Raw genomic sequence first — 16,815 nt, forward strand, 5'->3', positions numbered from 1 at the left:
GCCTTGTGCTCACACAGTTCCTAACCTTTTTCCAGCAGGGTGATGTCCACAGGGCTCAGCAGCCATAGAGAGCGTGATGTCCCCAGGCCAGCACCTGCAGCTGCTGGCAGAGCAGAGGACCTTCAGCCACATAGGAGGACAATCAGCAGAGGATATTCAGCCTGCTGGAGCTCAGCACAATGCCACATGACAGGACGAAACCCAGGGCAGGCTTTTGGAGCTGAACCAAGCATTGAGCTCAAGTCCTGAGCCACTCCATCAGCCTGCTCTTCGCTCAAACACCAGCAATCAAGTAATTCCCATTAATGTTTGGCCCTTACTTCCAAAGCTCCCTTTTAGATCTATATTGTGCTCTCAGCCTGTTAAAATACTTCCTGTGCATGTACCTGCTGTTTCATTCTCTCTGCAGTGAAAGCAGATGATGATTCTGATGAATCAGAGTGCCACAATAAGAAGATACACAATATTGGTTCATGCTGTGCTCTGCATTTGTTAGCTGAACTTTTCTGCCTCAAACAAACAATAGAGGAAGCTGCTGTTCCTGCCAGAGTATTCCAGCTCTTCTGAGTTGATATCTCACATTTGAAAAGATGAAAATAACTAACTACTGAGTCAAAACCTGAGGGCTTTGTCCAAATATCTCTGAAGTCCAAAACCTGATCTAGTCACCAGACAGCCATTGACGTGTCTATCTTTTGACATTCTTCACCTGTTAAACAGCCTCTTGGGCATCATCTTAGATCAAAATGCAGTTACACACCCATCCATCTGTAGAATCATAGAATGGTTTGGGTTGGAAGGGACCTTAAGATCATCCAGTTCCAACTCCTGCCATGGGCAAGGACACCTCACCCTAGACCATGTTACCCAAGGCTCTGTCCAACCTGGCCTTGAACACTGCCAGGGATGGAGCATTCACCATTTCTCTGGGCACCCTGTGCCAGTGCCTCACCACCCTCACAGGAAAGAACTTCTGCCTTGTATGTCTTAGCTCTTAATTTTGATGAGTATTTTGGCTAGTATTGTTCATGTAAGACAAGCTGCAATGGTATTCATGCTATAGGAATTCCTATTACAGCTGTTTATCTCTTTAACCAAGATTAGCACTTGTAAAATGCACACCAAGAGCTAGGCCCTCATTAAAAGGAAGCACCACCCAAGTGTTATCTACTTGTGTATGTTAAAAGCAGAAGGATGATATCTGAGCAAGCTCTTGTGAAACAAAGGCAAACCCCAAGTTAACCCATAGAGGATGCTGGAGGACTTGAGCTGCCTTTCAAGAAAAGTCAGCCTGAAATCAGCAAGAAGCATAAAACTTCACAGGTTTACCCAGTTTCTCTCACATAGCAGGACAACGACTGAGATCCAGGTTGTTCTACATTAAGGGCTGTTTGTGAAGAGATAAAACAAGTACAGGCAAAGCAAAAATAGAGGTTTTCTTTTTCTCCTATGACTTGGCACTCATCCTTGTCACAATCCTGGGCAGGAGGCAAGCTCCTGGTGGCACACACAGGGATTCACGGAACGCTTTCCAAATTCAGGCAGTCAGTAGTTACTGGAATAGCTTGGCTTGAAATGGGTGCAGAGGAGACAGCCTGGGGGAAGGTAACCAGAAAACCACCCCACAGCCCAGTTGTGCTGGGATCTGGATCTGAGGTTACAGCTTGGAGGGGGGTTATTGAGGAAGCTGTCTTAAAAGCAGACGCAACAAGATTTAGCAGATAACAAAGCTGCAGCAGCAGGGGAACTGGAAGGCCTTTTGTTTGTTTTGAGGCAGGGAAAGAAGAGAAAAGACTTCACAAAATCCCATGTAAAGCTACGGAAAGAGCAGGATGCGAAGTGCAAGCACCCAGTCCCACAGCCCACCAGGCACCCGTGCAGTGCCAAGCTGGGATTCCCAGGGCTAGGGCACGGAAGGATGTTTGCTCTGCAGCTGCACCCACCCCACCAGCTCTCTATAAACACTGGCACGCATCTGAGTGCACGTATCAGAGCATGCTCCACCCGTGGCTCTCGCTCGGTATCACTTTCATCCGTCACATGGGTCAGCCCCAATCCAACATGTAAACCATCTCCCCTGGTCATAAAGCCTCCCCGAGTCACCCAGCCACAGAACCAACAGAGCCAGGCCTGCCCCAGGGCAAGGTTAAAAATAGGGAGCTGCAGATCTGCCTCTAAGCACAGCAAAGGTATTGCTCCAGCTCCCACGCTCTCTCTGGCTTGCCGACTCTCTACTCTTGCTAATGAGGGAAGGGAGAGATAGGAGTCACCTCCTACAGCAAGATAGGTGCCCAGGAGCCATACGAAGCAAGGCTGTGCCCCTGTTTTCAACATCTCCTCCTCTGATTTAGGGCAGGGGCCCTCCAGTGCTGGAGCCTGCAGAGGCATTTTTCTGATGGGCAAAAGAAGTCTGAAGGAGGACTGCAGGCTCTGGAGTGAGACAGTGGCTGTCCCTGCAATGAGCCTCACTGCAGAAATGGCCCAAACAAAGCAATAGCTGGTCCAGAGAGTCACAGCCCAAGAGAGATGAGAATTAGGGCAACAGCAAGCCTGGCCCCAAGGCTGGTACAGAAAGCTAACACGTGTCAGGGAAGATCCTTGATGCATGTCTCCAGCCCTTGTGAGATGCATCTCTGTGCAGGCACTGCAGGAACAGAGCCACTCAAAACCTGGGACATCCCAGGAATGACAGAGAGGTGACAGCACAGGATAGATATGGCCAGGCACCAGCAGGCAAACCTGGACGTGACACAGCACGCTGCCAGCCCTGCTGGGACAGCAGGGATGGTGTGGAAAGGCAGGCATCTTCATTCGTGACTGATGGGAATCCTGCTGACAGCCCGGGGGCAGCAGCAGCAAGGAGGATTTTCTGGCACTGTAGCACAGAAACACCCACCTGGACAAGTGCAGTGTCTGTTGGGGGAAGAGAGGCAGGAGCCAGAAAAGCAAATGCTGCTGTTGGGAAAGAAGGAGAGGAGTTAGAGCACAGAGGTGATGGGTAACCTAGAGAGATCCCACACAACAGAGTCAAAGAGCAAGAACAGTCCTGTGGGCTTCTCATGGAAGGGAGAACTTGGTGCCCAGGGAGACACAAGAAACAAACCTGCAAGCAAAAATGGGAAAGCACATGGTTATTCTATTTTAAGTGTGTTTGCCCTTGGGACACCATCTCAAACCATACCCCAGAATCCCTGCTGGAGTAAAGCGATCCCACTCCAGTCACAGATGCGCTGCCTTGAGCCTGATCTTGAATCCAATCCCAGCAAAGCCTCACCAAGTTATTCTAGGAAATCAAAGCACAGTTTTGGCTCCATTTCTCCATTTGTTGAAATTTATTATATTAGCAAAGAATTAAATGAACAATTTGGCTGTTTCAAATGAGCTGCATTGCTGCTGCAGCACCGCATGCACACTGTGAAACCTTTCCTTAACAGCCTCTTGAGCTCCACAGCAAACAGAGCCCTATTATGACTGATGGCAAAGGAGAGTGCAAAGTACAGATGAAAGATTCATCCTGTCTGGCCTGGCTCTGGCCTCACAACAGAAATTGTGTTGGTGGAAGAGCCTATTGGCAGAAAACTCAGTTCTGGTTTTTGTTGTATAAACCTTTAGTTTTTATTATGGTAAAAAGAAGAGGGAGAGAGGGCAGACTCCTGGGGAGATGGCAGGAATTCCATGGCCACCCACTTCCCGGAGCACACTCCTCATTTTTTGCATATGCACATAAGTACAGAGTAGGCATTTAGCACACAAAGACTATCTTCTTTGCTGCACATCAGCCAATATGGTACATGGCAACTGCGGCAAGAACAACAGATGAAAGCCAACAGACACAGTGCTAAGCAACTTGTTCAGCAATGCTCAAATTCACATGTAAACAAGAGAGATCAGAGTTGGGTTCCCGAGGCCCTCGCCAGAGGGGATATAGGGACAGTCTCACCCTGCTGCACTGGGATTTGAGTGTACTCTCCCCATTTTGGGAAGCTGACGTAATACGCTGTCATCAGATTTCCCAAATCCCAGTGGAATAAGGGAGCAGGGTTAAACAGAACACTACAAACATCCTTAATGATATCAGAAACGTGTAAGGCCTAGGAGGCTCTGAAACTGCAGTGTTTGAGTGCAGAGCAGGAAACCAGCACAGGACCAGGGCCAAGAAAACATGCTTAGGCTTCTTTGAGCCTTACTTTCCCTTCAAAGAGCTGATGACTGCAAAACACCCCTTTTCCTCCATTAAATTACCATAAACCATAACATCATTTTTTACACAAGTTTTCACCCACAAGGGTGCCACAGCATTTACAAGCTTCCAGTGCTACGCAACGCTGATGTGCCACTGTCTTCTTCTCTGCTGCTGAAAAACAAAGTTAGATCAATGAAACGTGATAGCTCTTTAACGGCACACGGCTCTTCTGCTGGATCCAGCTCCATCACACTCGCCAGTACAGCTCCAGGTTCCACATGGAGTTGCCTGCTTTGGTGGAGGGAGAAGGGAAACATTTGGTTTTGACAGACAAATGCTACAGCTGACAAAAAAAAACCCAAACAGCTGATGAAATATCCAGGACTGGGGCTTGTTCTCTCCAGCAACCCAGGCTAAAGACATTGCAACAATACATACATGAAGACAACAGTGATGGGTTTCTACAGCATGCTATGTGCTGTCACTCCTTACCCTCCTTGGAACTTGCTTTTCTAGTCCTTCAAAGTTCTGGCTCATTAAATTCCCTGTCACTGCTCTAAGGATGTCCTTGTTAAAACTAAGCCACCTGTAAGTCTTCCCTGGGCACTCTTGCCTCTTACTGGGAAAAAAAACCACATGACCTTGGCATTCATTGAACCTAATGAATTGATGCTACTGAAGAAAGTATGACAGAGCTACCCAGCCTCCTGCAATTCAGTCTGCCTCCCCAGCTGTAAAAACAGAGTAAGGAATAACAAGAACATAAAAGCTAAGGCTGATTTCTTTCTGGTTATGTACCTATGGAATACTTGCTTTGGAACAAAGGTGATCAACACTCAGTTTCTATTGTGCTTTCCTGGATGTCCTCATGCCAGCTGCAGATACTCACATTAACCAGCTCAGCTCTAGAAACGAGCCGCAGGCTAATTGCTGCTGCTCTGACAGCCAGGGAGCTGTGGCATGAGACAGGTCCTACACACACACTGGCTTTTGGGACAGCTGACCCAGTTTTACTTTTGGCAACAGAATATTGCATTGGTAAAAAAGACAGATTTTTTGGCTACCTAAGCCAAGGTTAAGTTTTGGCCTTGAACTCCATGGCAGTGTTGACTTCAGTATGCAAGAGTGTAGGACCAGAAGCAGGCTAGAGACCCCAGCACCTGAAACAGCCCTAGAACCCACAGCTATGGATGGCAGGTGATTAGCGTTTACATAGTTAAGCCTCAAGACAATCCATCACGGGTGCATCTCACCAACTAGCAAAACAGGGAGTTTGCTCTTAGCCTTAGCAGAAGGATTGGCTGGAAGCAGCCCCTGCCTTGCAGTCACACTACCTGCATGCCTCTGTCATGCCCGTCTAACTGCACTTTCAGTTTGTGAAGCTCTTCGATCTCTCGGTTGTGGCGCTCCGTTTTGTGCCGCACCAAAGAGCGGTAGAAGTGAATGGTGAAGACGACAAAAATCAGACCCACGGGGACCATGATGATGGTGGAGACCAGTGCTGACTGCCACCCCGCGTGGCTGCCGGCCTTCTCCACGTTGGTGGTCTCGTTTTTGAGGATGGAGCCCACAGGCAGGAATTTTATCCAGCACAGAAGCACGACTTCCGCGAGGAAAAGGAGGATCCCAAGCACGGTGGAGAAGCCCCACGCCAGCTCGATGTAGGGATGCATGCGCTCATGTGGGGACTCGCTGATGGAGTTCAGGTTGTGGATGTTGCTCACTGCTTCCACGTTGGGCAGAATGCAGGTGCTGATGAGAAGGGCGAAGAGATGAACCGCCACGAGCACCGTTGTGCAGGCACTGAAAGCGATCAGCAGCATCTGGGGGTACTTGTACTGTACCTCCAGCTGCACCTCCACCATGGCAACCTGAGGGGAAAGGAACACAAGAGCTTGTCAGCAGCTGCTGGTCTTCCTCTTTTCAAGACTGTCATCCAGGAAAGCATCTTTATTCAGGAAGAGCACCTAAGGTCAAGTACACACTCAAGTGCTTTTTAGAATGGCAGCCTGGATGGATCATCTCTGTTTCCCACGAAGACGTACGTGCGCCCTGTGGCTTGGCCTTTCTGCAGGCTCACACGCACGTTTCTGTGCTGTAGCTTTCTGAATAACATCTCTCTCCTTGCAACCAGGAGCCATATGAACTGCATCAAACCAAGCACGCAACAGAAGGAACTCATCAGACAACAAGCGGAGCTCGGAGGCAGCTGACAGCCCACTAGCCCACCCGCCCATCACACGTTCCCCTTCCGCTCCTCACTCGAGGCTACGGTGCAGGAAGTTCCGACTTCAGGCATGTAAAGAAAAGCAAAAGCAAGCAGCTCTTCTGGCCAGTGGCCAGCAAGGTTTCACTACCCCCCATGGGAAGCACTTGGCAGTTTAAGTGAGTCCATAGTTAAAATAGCTGCCTTCTATTCTCAGAACACCGTATGTTCATTTTTATTACAAAATATGTCCAGATACAACTTATTTATAACCTCAAATTTCTCCCTTGAGAGCTAATAACTGACTGATAGACTCCGCAGAAGTGGACAGCTACAGCTCAGGGTGGCGTGTGTTCTCAAAACAAGAGTTATCACTTAGCAAAGTCCCTAAAGCAGTCTACTTTTTCTTTAATCAAAGTTTAACAAGCAGAATAAGTGCAAGAGAGCAGGGGGCTCTTCTGAGATCAGAACTTGAGTCCTACTACAGGCCTGTTAACTGGTTTAGCATGGGAATTTGTAAAGTTACTTAGCCTACCTGTGAAGTACAATAGTATTTCAATGTGTGGCATCCCTGAAGTGCCTGCAGAAACGTTTTGCTAAGAGAAGCCACAAAACCAAGGGACAAGACTACCCAACATTCCTCTCCGGTAACTCTCTAGTGTCTTGTTTGGACCTGCAGCTGCACTTCATGATTCACACAGATACCAACTTGCCTGGCAGCAGGCAAAACCTCCCATGATGCCAGGCAACCTGCTGCTCCAGCACGGCACAGCTTGCCAGATGGTCTAGTGGAAGGTGTCCTTGCCCATGGCAGGGGGTTGGAACTGGATGAGCTTAAGGTCCTTTCCAACCCAAACCATTCTATACTTCTGATCCTGTATGCGTTAAGGGAAGGAGAAGCCAATGCTCGGACGCCTGCCGCAGGGCAGTACCTCTCCAGACCATCAGGAGAAGGTGAAGTCCAAGCCAACAGCTTGATTCTGCAGGGTAGATAGATTCTGCAGATCACTTTATCCATGAGACCACCACTGAGCATCTGTTTCAGACTCTGTATAACAACCTGCACTACTCACTCTGGCATTACTTGTTATTAGCATTATTTAAGTACTGGAAGATTAGGGGTACACTCATGCTCTCCCTGTAGGTAGCCCCCAGAAAGACTAAAGGGGATGGAAGGAAGTGCCTATGTTGGTATGACTGCTGCCTTCCTACCTGCCTTTACTTTGAAACCATCAGCAGCCTGAACAAGGGGATCACAGTCAAGTCTGAACACAGTTAATAGCAACCAAGATACAACATGTATGTTTGTGGTGGCAAACAGTCAAGCTCTACAAGCCCAGATTTTATACCTACACCAACTATTTAGGATATTAGAGACACCACAAATACAGTGACAGTTCTTGGATATTCCCAGTCTTTTGGTCTGATTATAACATGGGTGGTGGAATTTTTTTGTTGTTTTTTAAAGGCTCCTGTTTGCAGTTTACAGTAGTTCTTGTCATATAGCAGAGAAAATAATAACACAGGATTAACTTCGCTATCTATTGCAAGATCAAGTTAATTACAAGGCATTACACATTGCCTTGCATATATTCCCTTTGTAGTTCCCCTTATATTGATTTGAGAAGGAGGAGATCAGACTTACTCTCTGCTGCACTATTCTGTACAAAGGATTTGTACAGTGCTGTGCTTGTCAGTCACACCCTATCAGGCAGGAAAAGCTGCAGGTATATTGTTCATTATTGGGTGCTGTAATACCCAGAGACACAGTATTCAGCAAGCTGAATAGGAATTGTACCTGCATGTTCAATTTATGGCTTGATATTAAAACTGAAAGCCTGGCTGATGTCAACATATCAATTTCTCCTTGTTATCCTTCACATGAGCAGTGCTTTCCAGCTAATTGGATGTTTCCTCCCAGACTTAACCTATTCCCTAGGGCTAGCTTCAGCTGTGCAACGTGATGAATTTTTAACACTGACTGATGGCTCAGTAAGAGGTTTTTCAGGGGAAAACATCAACAATCCAGATAGGGCAGCAATGATTCATTTAACCCAAACAGGTACTGGAAAGGTGAGTGAGCTCTTATTGCTTTACTCGCTACAGACCGTCATGTCATTCCCTGACCTGGATAAGAGAAAGAGGACAAGCTGACATAACCCATTTAAAAATCATTAAATATGCTGCTTGCCCTGTTAAACTATTAATGTCATGTTTGATACAATTATACTCTTCTGTGATAACAGCCCCTTTTATTTTAACCTCTTCCCAGAAGCCAAAGTGTCAAGGGCTCAACTCTGCAAGGTGCTGAGCACTCTGATGAGCCACAGAGTATCTCAGCACAGGCTTAATTTCAAGCTTGAGAATCACCTTCTTGAACTCCACACTCACAGGTTTGCTAAAGGAGCAAGTACTCAGAACATTTTAAACAGCAATTAAATTACATGCAATTACGTTGGGGTTTTTGGACCAGTAGAGTCCAGGTTGTCCACAACAAAGATGATGCTCATCTCAAGAAACTTAGACTGGGATAGATAGTATCAGGCAAAAGGATGACAAATGGCTTTACATAAGCCATGTTCCATTCACACAGATGGTTTGGCAGCCTGTAGAAACAACCACTCCATTAGATAGGTTAGGTTTAAAAAGAAATACCAAATACATACCCTGTAGCAATCTGACAAGTATTGAGAACACTGATTAGCAATTACAGCTCTTATTTCCATCAGGAAAATTATTAAGGAGGTTTCCTAAACTCCATCTTCACTTGCAGTCTCCCTGGGGCAAACGCAGTAGCCCTACAGCCCATCTCCAACCAGACCTGGTGCTGGAAAGGACCCACGTCTTCCTGATCCACCCAGCTCTCTGCCAGAAATACTGCAGATAGCATCGAGGAAGGTTCACGTTATCCTGCAGCCTGTCCAGAAGGAGCTGGACCAAACCCACTGCCTGTTGATTAAATATCCATCAGCTCATATTTTTCAGGTAGTATGGAACTGGCCAGAATCAAACACGCTGACGGGGAAGTAAATAAAGCAATAGCCAAGCCCTTGTGTGACAGTTGTTTACATAGTTAAATGCACACAGGGAAACTGTTTCATAGAATCATTTAGGTTGGAAAAGACCTTTAAGATCGAGTCTGACTGTTAACCCAGCACTGCCAAATCTACCACTAAACCATGTCCCTAGGTGCCACATCTACACATATTTAACTCTAAATAACTTTTCTACTTTCATCAATAGCCACACAGGCGCTTTTATTAGAGAGTAAACATCCGTGTACCGCATACCTGCGTGCCAAATTACCAGTGAGAAATAACCCTGTAGGAACAAATACCTCAGCTTCCACTGGAAGGTCCAGTATGACCAGCTGGGAAAAAAAGCTTGCTAATAAAGAGAATCCTTTATTGCAAACCCTTTTATTTCTGACAATGACTGATTTCAGGTGTACTTATGAACTTAAGCTGATGACTGTAATTGATGCTACTTATACCTCTGTGTTTACTTGCATTATTTACATATTATATTTACATATACCTATGTACTACTTGCATTTTAAATGGTTTAAAGAGAAGTCAAATGGTTAATCTTGTGTCTGCCCAGGACTTTCAGCAACTCTCTGTTGCGTGAGTTGAAAAGGCAGCTTTGTGTTCTGATACATGGTTCAGCCTTGCAGTGTGGGTGGGCTGTAAGGCCCCCCACACATCCCAAGGATGCCAGCAACAGCAGCATCCCAGCACAGGCACCTGCTTGTGCAACCACACTAGACAGATCAGTTTACAACAATACCAAATGTTAACTTAATAATCACATTAAAGAGAACAGTCACAGATGACCAACATAGAACTTGAGCAACTCAGAGGCACAAAGGGCAAGCACATGAGCAGCTTTTTAAAGGGAGAAAGCTTCTGAGTGAAAGGAATGTACAGAAAACCACGCAACTTCCTCAACATGAGGAGGTACCTTCTGCCATTCCAGCACATGAGCTTGGTTACAGACCAACGTCCACCCTGTGGAAAGCTTTTACCAACATTACTTGCATGCAGTCAGTGAGCAGAGAGGAATCATGAGGCAAGCAGGCACCCTCTCCCCTGCAGTCTGCTCCCACTTCACCCCCTGCTTGCGTCTCTCCAACTTCACTTTGGGTGACCAACTTCGTCATCCCAGACTCTTGCAATGTTACAGATGATTCATGTTCTGGGGGATTGAGGGAGGAAAAAGCAGCGGAAGAAGCTAAAACAAAACAAGGAGAGCTATCTGGAAAGTTCCTGAGATCTGTCTTCCTCTCTAGCTTCTGAGCTGCAGGACGCAGTATCTTCACATCACGTCCCACTCACCCAGGCACTGCCCTCTGCCTCTGCATTCAGCTGACAGACCTCAGGAACAACCAGACCATTCCCTGAGCAGAAAACCTCCCCTAAACAGGTTGCAATTCTCACTCCCAATAAGCAAGAACCAGAAGGGAGATAAAAAGAGTCACACAGACACAGAATACCAACACAGAACAGCTATGTTCTGCTAACACCACAGCTCAGACAGGCCTGAGCACTGGACCACTGTCTCCATGTTCATTTGCTCATTCCCTTTCATGGTCTGCACCTACACAAATAGCTTCCAGGTAACACCCAAGTGCTGCACAGAGAAAAGCAAATATCAGGGATTATTCCCAATAGGCAGTACTGACAGAATATACCAGCCCTCCAGGCCAGAGGTTCGAGGCTGCAGGGCCTCTTCTCACACCTCAGAGTATAACACAATTGCCCCAGTCAGGCTATGCAAACTTTGCTCTGGCAGACTGTGACCCAACCTCCACCTTGTTTTAGGCACCATGACCTGCAAAAACAACATACAGGAATTAAGACAATAGAAATTAAGATAATATGCAGGACCACAGCAACCACAGGGGCCCAGAGGAGCTCCACACCCAAATGTAACCTCATGTGAAGGCAGCCAGTGATGAATGGCCTCAGGGAAAAAGGAGCACCCACCTCCTGTATTGTTTAGCAACACTGGTGGAGCACTCAGTTGCAGGTAAGGGACTAGTATTTTTAAAGGGCTGACTTGGGAGTGTGTGGGTTGACTGTTAGGCAGCTCATGCAGCCTTGAGAGACATAGCCTCAAACTTCTCTGCAGCAGTCACGCAGAAACCCCCAGACAGATGCCTCCTGCCTCTTCAGAAACCACCAGTGTGTCCTGTTTCTTCACAGGAGGAAAAAGCACCCATGAACAGATGATTTTAGAGAACCAAAACCTTCATGATCCAGAAACTGTTGCTACCAAGTACACATACCATTGCAAATCCAGAGAGCAGAGCAGAGGTTCTGCTGGAAGCTTTCAGTTTGGCTCGGCTCAGGTACAGTTTTCTCCAGGAAAGAGCTTGAACGGAGTGGTGGTTTGATGTGACCAATTCCAGGTAGCTGCGCCGGACCCAGTCCCGATAATCCATGCCTTTTGTGCCAGGTTCAGAGCAGCAAGCAGGAGTGGAAGGATCCACTGGAACGTTTAGTTCAGAACTCATGATGGGAGAAATGCTGAGGGAACAAAATGGTCATGTTCAAAAGGAGGCAGCATGAACTACTTGAAAAGCTATGTTTAAACAACGGTGCCCTTGGTCAGCAGAAAAATGATGGACCAAATACCATCAAGTTTGCAAGGCACAGACCAGGGAAAGGACCATCCATAACTACTAAAAATGACCATGGGAACTAGGAAAGACTACACAAGTAAAGCCGGGAACTACTCCAGCAGGAGGTCAGGAAGGCAGCACAGCATCTGGCTTCCCATTTCCAAACTGGCATCTCACCTCTCCCCTTTAATTCCTCCTTGCTCATAAAGAATCTGGTTTATATAAAGACACTCTGGAAGTGGAGGCTCCATCTTCTGATTTTAAGCTGATAGTTAATTCCACAGAGGTTTTTTTCCAGTTAAACCATTGCTCATCATAGCTCAGTTTAGATGGGCACAGTTCTTCCCCAACAGCCACAGAGCTGAATGCTGCATAGGGTTAATAAAGCTTCCGGAGTGGGAAGTTACATTTCCTGAACTGCTCACACCATCTGACTGAGAATCCTGTTCCCTCACTTCCACCGGTAGCTCTTAGCACAGGGAAAGGAAAAGACAATTCCAAGCCTTCCAGGTAGTTTCAGCATCTTATTCAAGGGATTACACTGACAGATGTAAGAAAGCAGCAGAACAGATCTACCAGTTGAGCAGAACTCCCTCAACTCTGATCAGCCTCTGAAACCAGATATTTACACCTGGGCTTTCCAAAGAATGGAAACCACGATGCCTTGGTCAATCCCCACCCTCACAATTCAGCCACCAAACACCATGGCAGGGGCAGGGAGCAACAGCAGAGCTGCACCACAGGAGATCCTTCTGGCTGTAAATACTCACCAGCTCCTAGGAGGAGGACATGCAGGCCCAGAATGACACACGGTGTGGTACTAATTAGTCCCAGCACCACACCTCAAGGTCACAGGCACCTTGCTGCTTCCTGGAGAGGAGCCCCAGACCTGCCCGCATCCCCCAGCTCTCCACAGCCATGCGCCACATGCTGCCAGCTAATAAACCCATGTTTGCTGTGAGATTTGAGGAAGTGGTGAAGATGAAAGGGACATCAACTACCCACAACTGTAAATATTATTACTAAAAAGGAACAAAACTGTCCCAGGCACAATAACAAAGATTAGACTGCAGCACAGCAACTAAAGCATTGCGGGAAGCAAGACAGTCCCTCCAAAGCATGAGGGGCTTATTAGATTCCAGCTTATTTTACAGAAGGCAAAAACCCAAGCCAGCAGCTCTCCCCCAGCCTCCTGGGGAGGATCAGAGGTAGAAGCATTCTGTGAGCAGTAAAGCTATGAAGCTGTTTCCTGTGACAATATCCTGTGTGGATTCTGCAATGTATAGCATGGGGTGCATTCATTCTCTTTGTCCTTAGCTGGGACACTGATGGTCTCTACCCAGTTTGTATTTGCACAAAACTTTATATGTAGGAAAACTTCAACCCTTGGGACAAATGCCATTGAAAAGACGAATGAATCCAGAGGTTACAGAGGGAGAGCAAGAGCACCCAATCACGTCTTGCATCTTCCCTTAGAAAAATAAGCTAAAAATACCACAAGGATGAATTTTCACTCTGGAGCAGCTCAAGAGTTGCTCCCAAATAAGTAAACAGCTTCAGAAGAAAATCCACAACACACAAATGTAGCCCAAATAAGCAGGAACAGGATGGCAAACTCACCTTGCTGGCTACAGACATGGAGGGACTGGGTGGAGGGCTCCAAGGGCTGAAACACAAGACCAAAGAAGCATTTTACACACACCATATATTAAGCAGTTTTACTCCAGAAATACTTTCCAGCCAGTTATCTGCATCAGGGGGAGTTACTCTGGAGAGTTCATGCCCCTGCCTTGCAACATTAAAGCTTTAGGATGCTTGCTCTTACTGAAATAACTATCCTATGGGGTTTTACCGCACAGGGCTGTTGAGTTTTGGAGGGTGAATCAGGACTTCCCCTGGAGACCTCTTCCTCAGCCTAACAGTCAGCTCTGCGTCCATCCCAGCTGCATCTTTACTCGCTTGCGTTACACATCTGATGCATTTGGTCCCAATCCCTCATATCCACTTGGATCACTTATCCAGTGTCGCAGGGAAAGCCTTTGCTGTGCCTTACACCTCAGCTGCCCCCGTGCAGCTGCAAGCCCATGTGCAGGGATTTCTTCACAGCAGGGAATGAAGGAGATGCTGCCAGGGCTGAGATTTGTGGATCCCCCTCCTGCTGCTGGCGTGCTCTGAACCATCGCCTGCAGAGCGCTGTCTCAGCAGCGCTGTCAGCTTCTCTGCCTGGCTTTGGGATGCCAGCCTCCCCCTCAGACTCATCAGTGTTTGTACCAGTGTCTTCCGCCTCTGTACAGCATCATTCAAGGCCCCACATACTGTAACTAACCCCAGGCCCCACTACTCCTTATTTCTCTGCTACACTGCCTCCCCCCCCCAAGCTCCAGTCCTCTTCACTACGGGGAATCCCTTCCCATATTCTCATTTGGCGTGGGATCCCCTCCCTGGGATGTCACCACCAAGGCAGGGTGTGAACACCCCGCAGTTTATAGCAGGGGATCACCTCCCGAGCAGGATGTGACCCCTCGCCCCACCACTACGGCAGCGATCCTGCTCACAGGGCATCAAATGAGCAGGGGATTTCTCCTCCTCCTCCCCAGGCACTCTCAGCACACCCCAGGCAGGAGGTGACCGCACGCAGCAAGGATCTCCCCTCCAACAGCACCCTCAGACAGGGGATCCCCAGGCCAGGACGAGACCCCCACAGCCAGCACCCTCCCCTCCAAAGACACTGTGGACGGGGGATCCTCTCTAGGCAGGATAAAACCTCCTACCACCAGCTCCGTGTCCGGCATCCCACGGATCCCCCCATCTCCGCAGGCAGAATGGGACCAGCTCCCTCCCCACAACAGAGACACCCCCCCCCCTTCCTTCCAGAGGTTGCCCCGCACCTTAGGCTGGCGGTGTTTCCCTTACAGCACCGCGGGCCGTGGATCCCTTTGTCAGGATGCAACCCCGGAGAGCCGGCCTGCGCTGTGCATCCCAAGGGAGCTCCAGAACACCGCGGGGCGGGACGGGACGGGACCCCCTTCCCTGCCGGCTGCCCACACCCCCACCACCCCCGGGGCAGGGCATTAGGGCCGGGACACGACACCCACACCCCCCCCACCCCATCCCGGCCCGGGCAGGCCTTGACCCCGGCTCACCGCTGGCTGCCCTGGGCCGGGCCGGGCCGGGCTGGACGCGGCGCCCCGGGAGCACCCGCGAGCCGGAGCCGCCTCCACCGCTGCCACGGCAACGCCGCGCACCGCCACGTGACCACACAGGAAATGGGAGGCGGGAGGGTGCGGGAGCTTCGCTCCGCCCACCTCATGTGACAGCCACCTCATTGGTCCCCTGGACGGGAGGGGCGGGGCTAAAAGGGCGTTTCCCGCGCTGCGACTCCCGCAGCGCAGCGCCGTGTAGGGATGGAGGTACCTATGGGTGGCACGGGAAGCGCATCCCGGGATGTCCCCCGGCGCCACGGGGCTGATCCGGCAGCGGGATGGGGTCCGCATGCTCCCTCTGAACGCGTATCTGCAGGAGAAAACAGTCAGTGCGGGGCTGCCGAGCTTCGTGGAGCCCCCATGCTAAAAAACGTTACTCGGTGTGGACCTCTTGGCTCTAGGTATTCCCACAGAGAATGTCCCCAGGCAATGGGATGTAAATGTGATTTTATTACGGTTATTAATGATGCAGCAAAAAGTCTCCACTCACATAAGTCAAAAGGCAGTGCTGGGTTGTGCCCCCACCGGGTGAAGCACGGGCAGAACCCCCTGCTCAAAGGGGTACAGGGGCAGGCTGCAGTGTCCCCACATCCCTCCTGCACAGACTCATCGGGAAATCCTGTATGAACCCATCAAAAGGCTGATGGGGAAAGAGGAAGGAGCTCTTTCCCTGAAAATGAGATAAAGGAAATGCCAAAAGGCTTTTACCACATCATAATCCTATCTCCCTGAACGCCCTCTGCCTTGGGGAGGGAAAAGACAAAGGCAAACTGTTCCTAAACACTTATCACAGAGACAAGTACATTTGTTACCCTGAGTGGGCTTTTCACCTCTGAGATTACGAATACCTCTGCCTGGTTTCAGCACTAACAATGCTGTCTCTCAGGGTCCAGAGCTTGCAAGAGCACACACAGAAATGGAACAGCAGCAGACTTTAGTCCCTGGCAATTAGTCTCCATCAGAGAAAGGAGAGGCACTCCTCTAGGAGAGAATCCAGAGCAATAATTTTAATGTAAGCAGATCAAACTCCTTGTCAGTTTCAACCCTTTAAGTTATGAATGCTTTTGCAGTGCTGTATTTGAAATAGGAAGCAAGTGTAGAGTTCCTCATTTTACTACTTAGGGGAGCACCTCCCTTTTCCTACTCCTCAGTTTGAGGCCACAGAGTACTTGTATTTTGTCTTAACTACAAACCAGCCCTTCAAACTCTCTCTCTAAAGTGCCTTTGTACTCTCAAGAGATGTGGCACTGACACGAACCACAACAGAGTAGTAATTTCCAGAACTCATAGCAACACCTACCAAATGCAGCTCCTGCTGCTACACTCAGCCACCCCAGCAGGAAAGACCATACAGCAGATACCATCTTCAGCAACACATTCTCTTTGCTTTTTATGGATTTCACCTACAAATGTGGCATCCCTAGAAAATGAAGGGTATGAATACTTGAAGATGGGTAACAATGGCATCTTAAGGTGGCAGGATGAGGCCACACAACCTGAATACATTTAGTTCAACAAGAAAAGCTTCAGTCCATCTTCCTCGTGACTGAGAACTGTGTCCTCATGAAGCAATGTATGCTCTACTTAATGCAAAACA

General features: G+C 48.5%; 1 protein-coding gene across 4 annotated transcripts; it reads right to left on the minus strand.

Moving 5' to 3' along the window:
- Window positions 1–3,590: 3,590 nt before the first annotated feature.
- Window positions 3,591–15,558, minus strand: ORAI2 (ORAI calcium release-activated calcium modulator 2). Of its 4 annotated transcripts, none has more exons than XM_062614901.1 (4): window positions 15,430–15,558; window positions 13,636–13,681; window positions 11,680–11,920; window positions 3,591–6,054 (listed from the first exon to the last, which is right to left on the minus strand). In XM_062614901.1, the coding sequence occupies exons 3-4, from the start codon at window positions 11,905–11,907 to the stop codon at window positions 5,509–5,511; spliced, it is 774 nt and encodes a 257-aa protein (XP_062470885.1). In that variant the 5' UTR covers window positions 11,908–11,920; window positions 13,636–13,681; window positions 15,430–15,558; the 3' UTR covers window positions 3,591–5,508. The 4 variants fall into 4 exon arrangements, with proteins under 4 accessions (XP_062470885.1, XP_062470884.1, XP_062470886.1 ...); XM_062614900.1 differs by lacking the exon at window positions 15,430–15,558 and adding an exon at window positions 15,159–15,302; XM_062614902.1 differs by lacking the exons at window positions 13,636–13,681; window positions 15,430–15,558 and adding an exon at window positions 12,786–13,061.
- Window positions 15,559–16,815: the final 1,257 nt, after the last annotated feature.

The sequence above is a fragment of the Pezoporus occidentalis genome, unplaced genomic scaffold, assembly GCF_034315485.1.
Source record: "Pezoporus occidentalis ecotype Australia unplaced genomic scaffold, CSIRO_AGI_Poc_V1 ctg179, whole genome shotgun sequence".
NCBI classification, from domain to species: domain Eukaryota; kingdom Metazoa; phylum Chordata; class Aves; order Psittaciformes; family Psittacidae; genus Pezoporus; species Pezoporus occidentalis.

Bases quoted from the DNA above. Each gene is read 5' to 3' on its own strand.
- ORAI2 (XM_062614901.1), bottom strand. From the start codon at position 11,907: ATGAGTTCTGAACTAAACGTTCCAGTGGATCCTTCCACTCCTGCTTGC. The intron at 6,055-11,679 runs GTATGTGTACTT...CTTTCCCCTCAG, and splicing joins TGCTCTCTGGATTTGCAATG to GTTGCCATGGTGGAGGTGCA.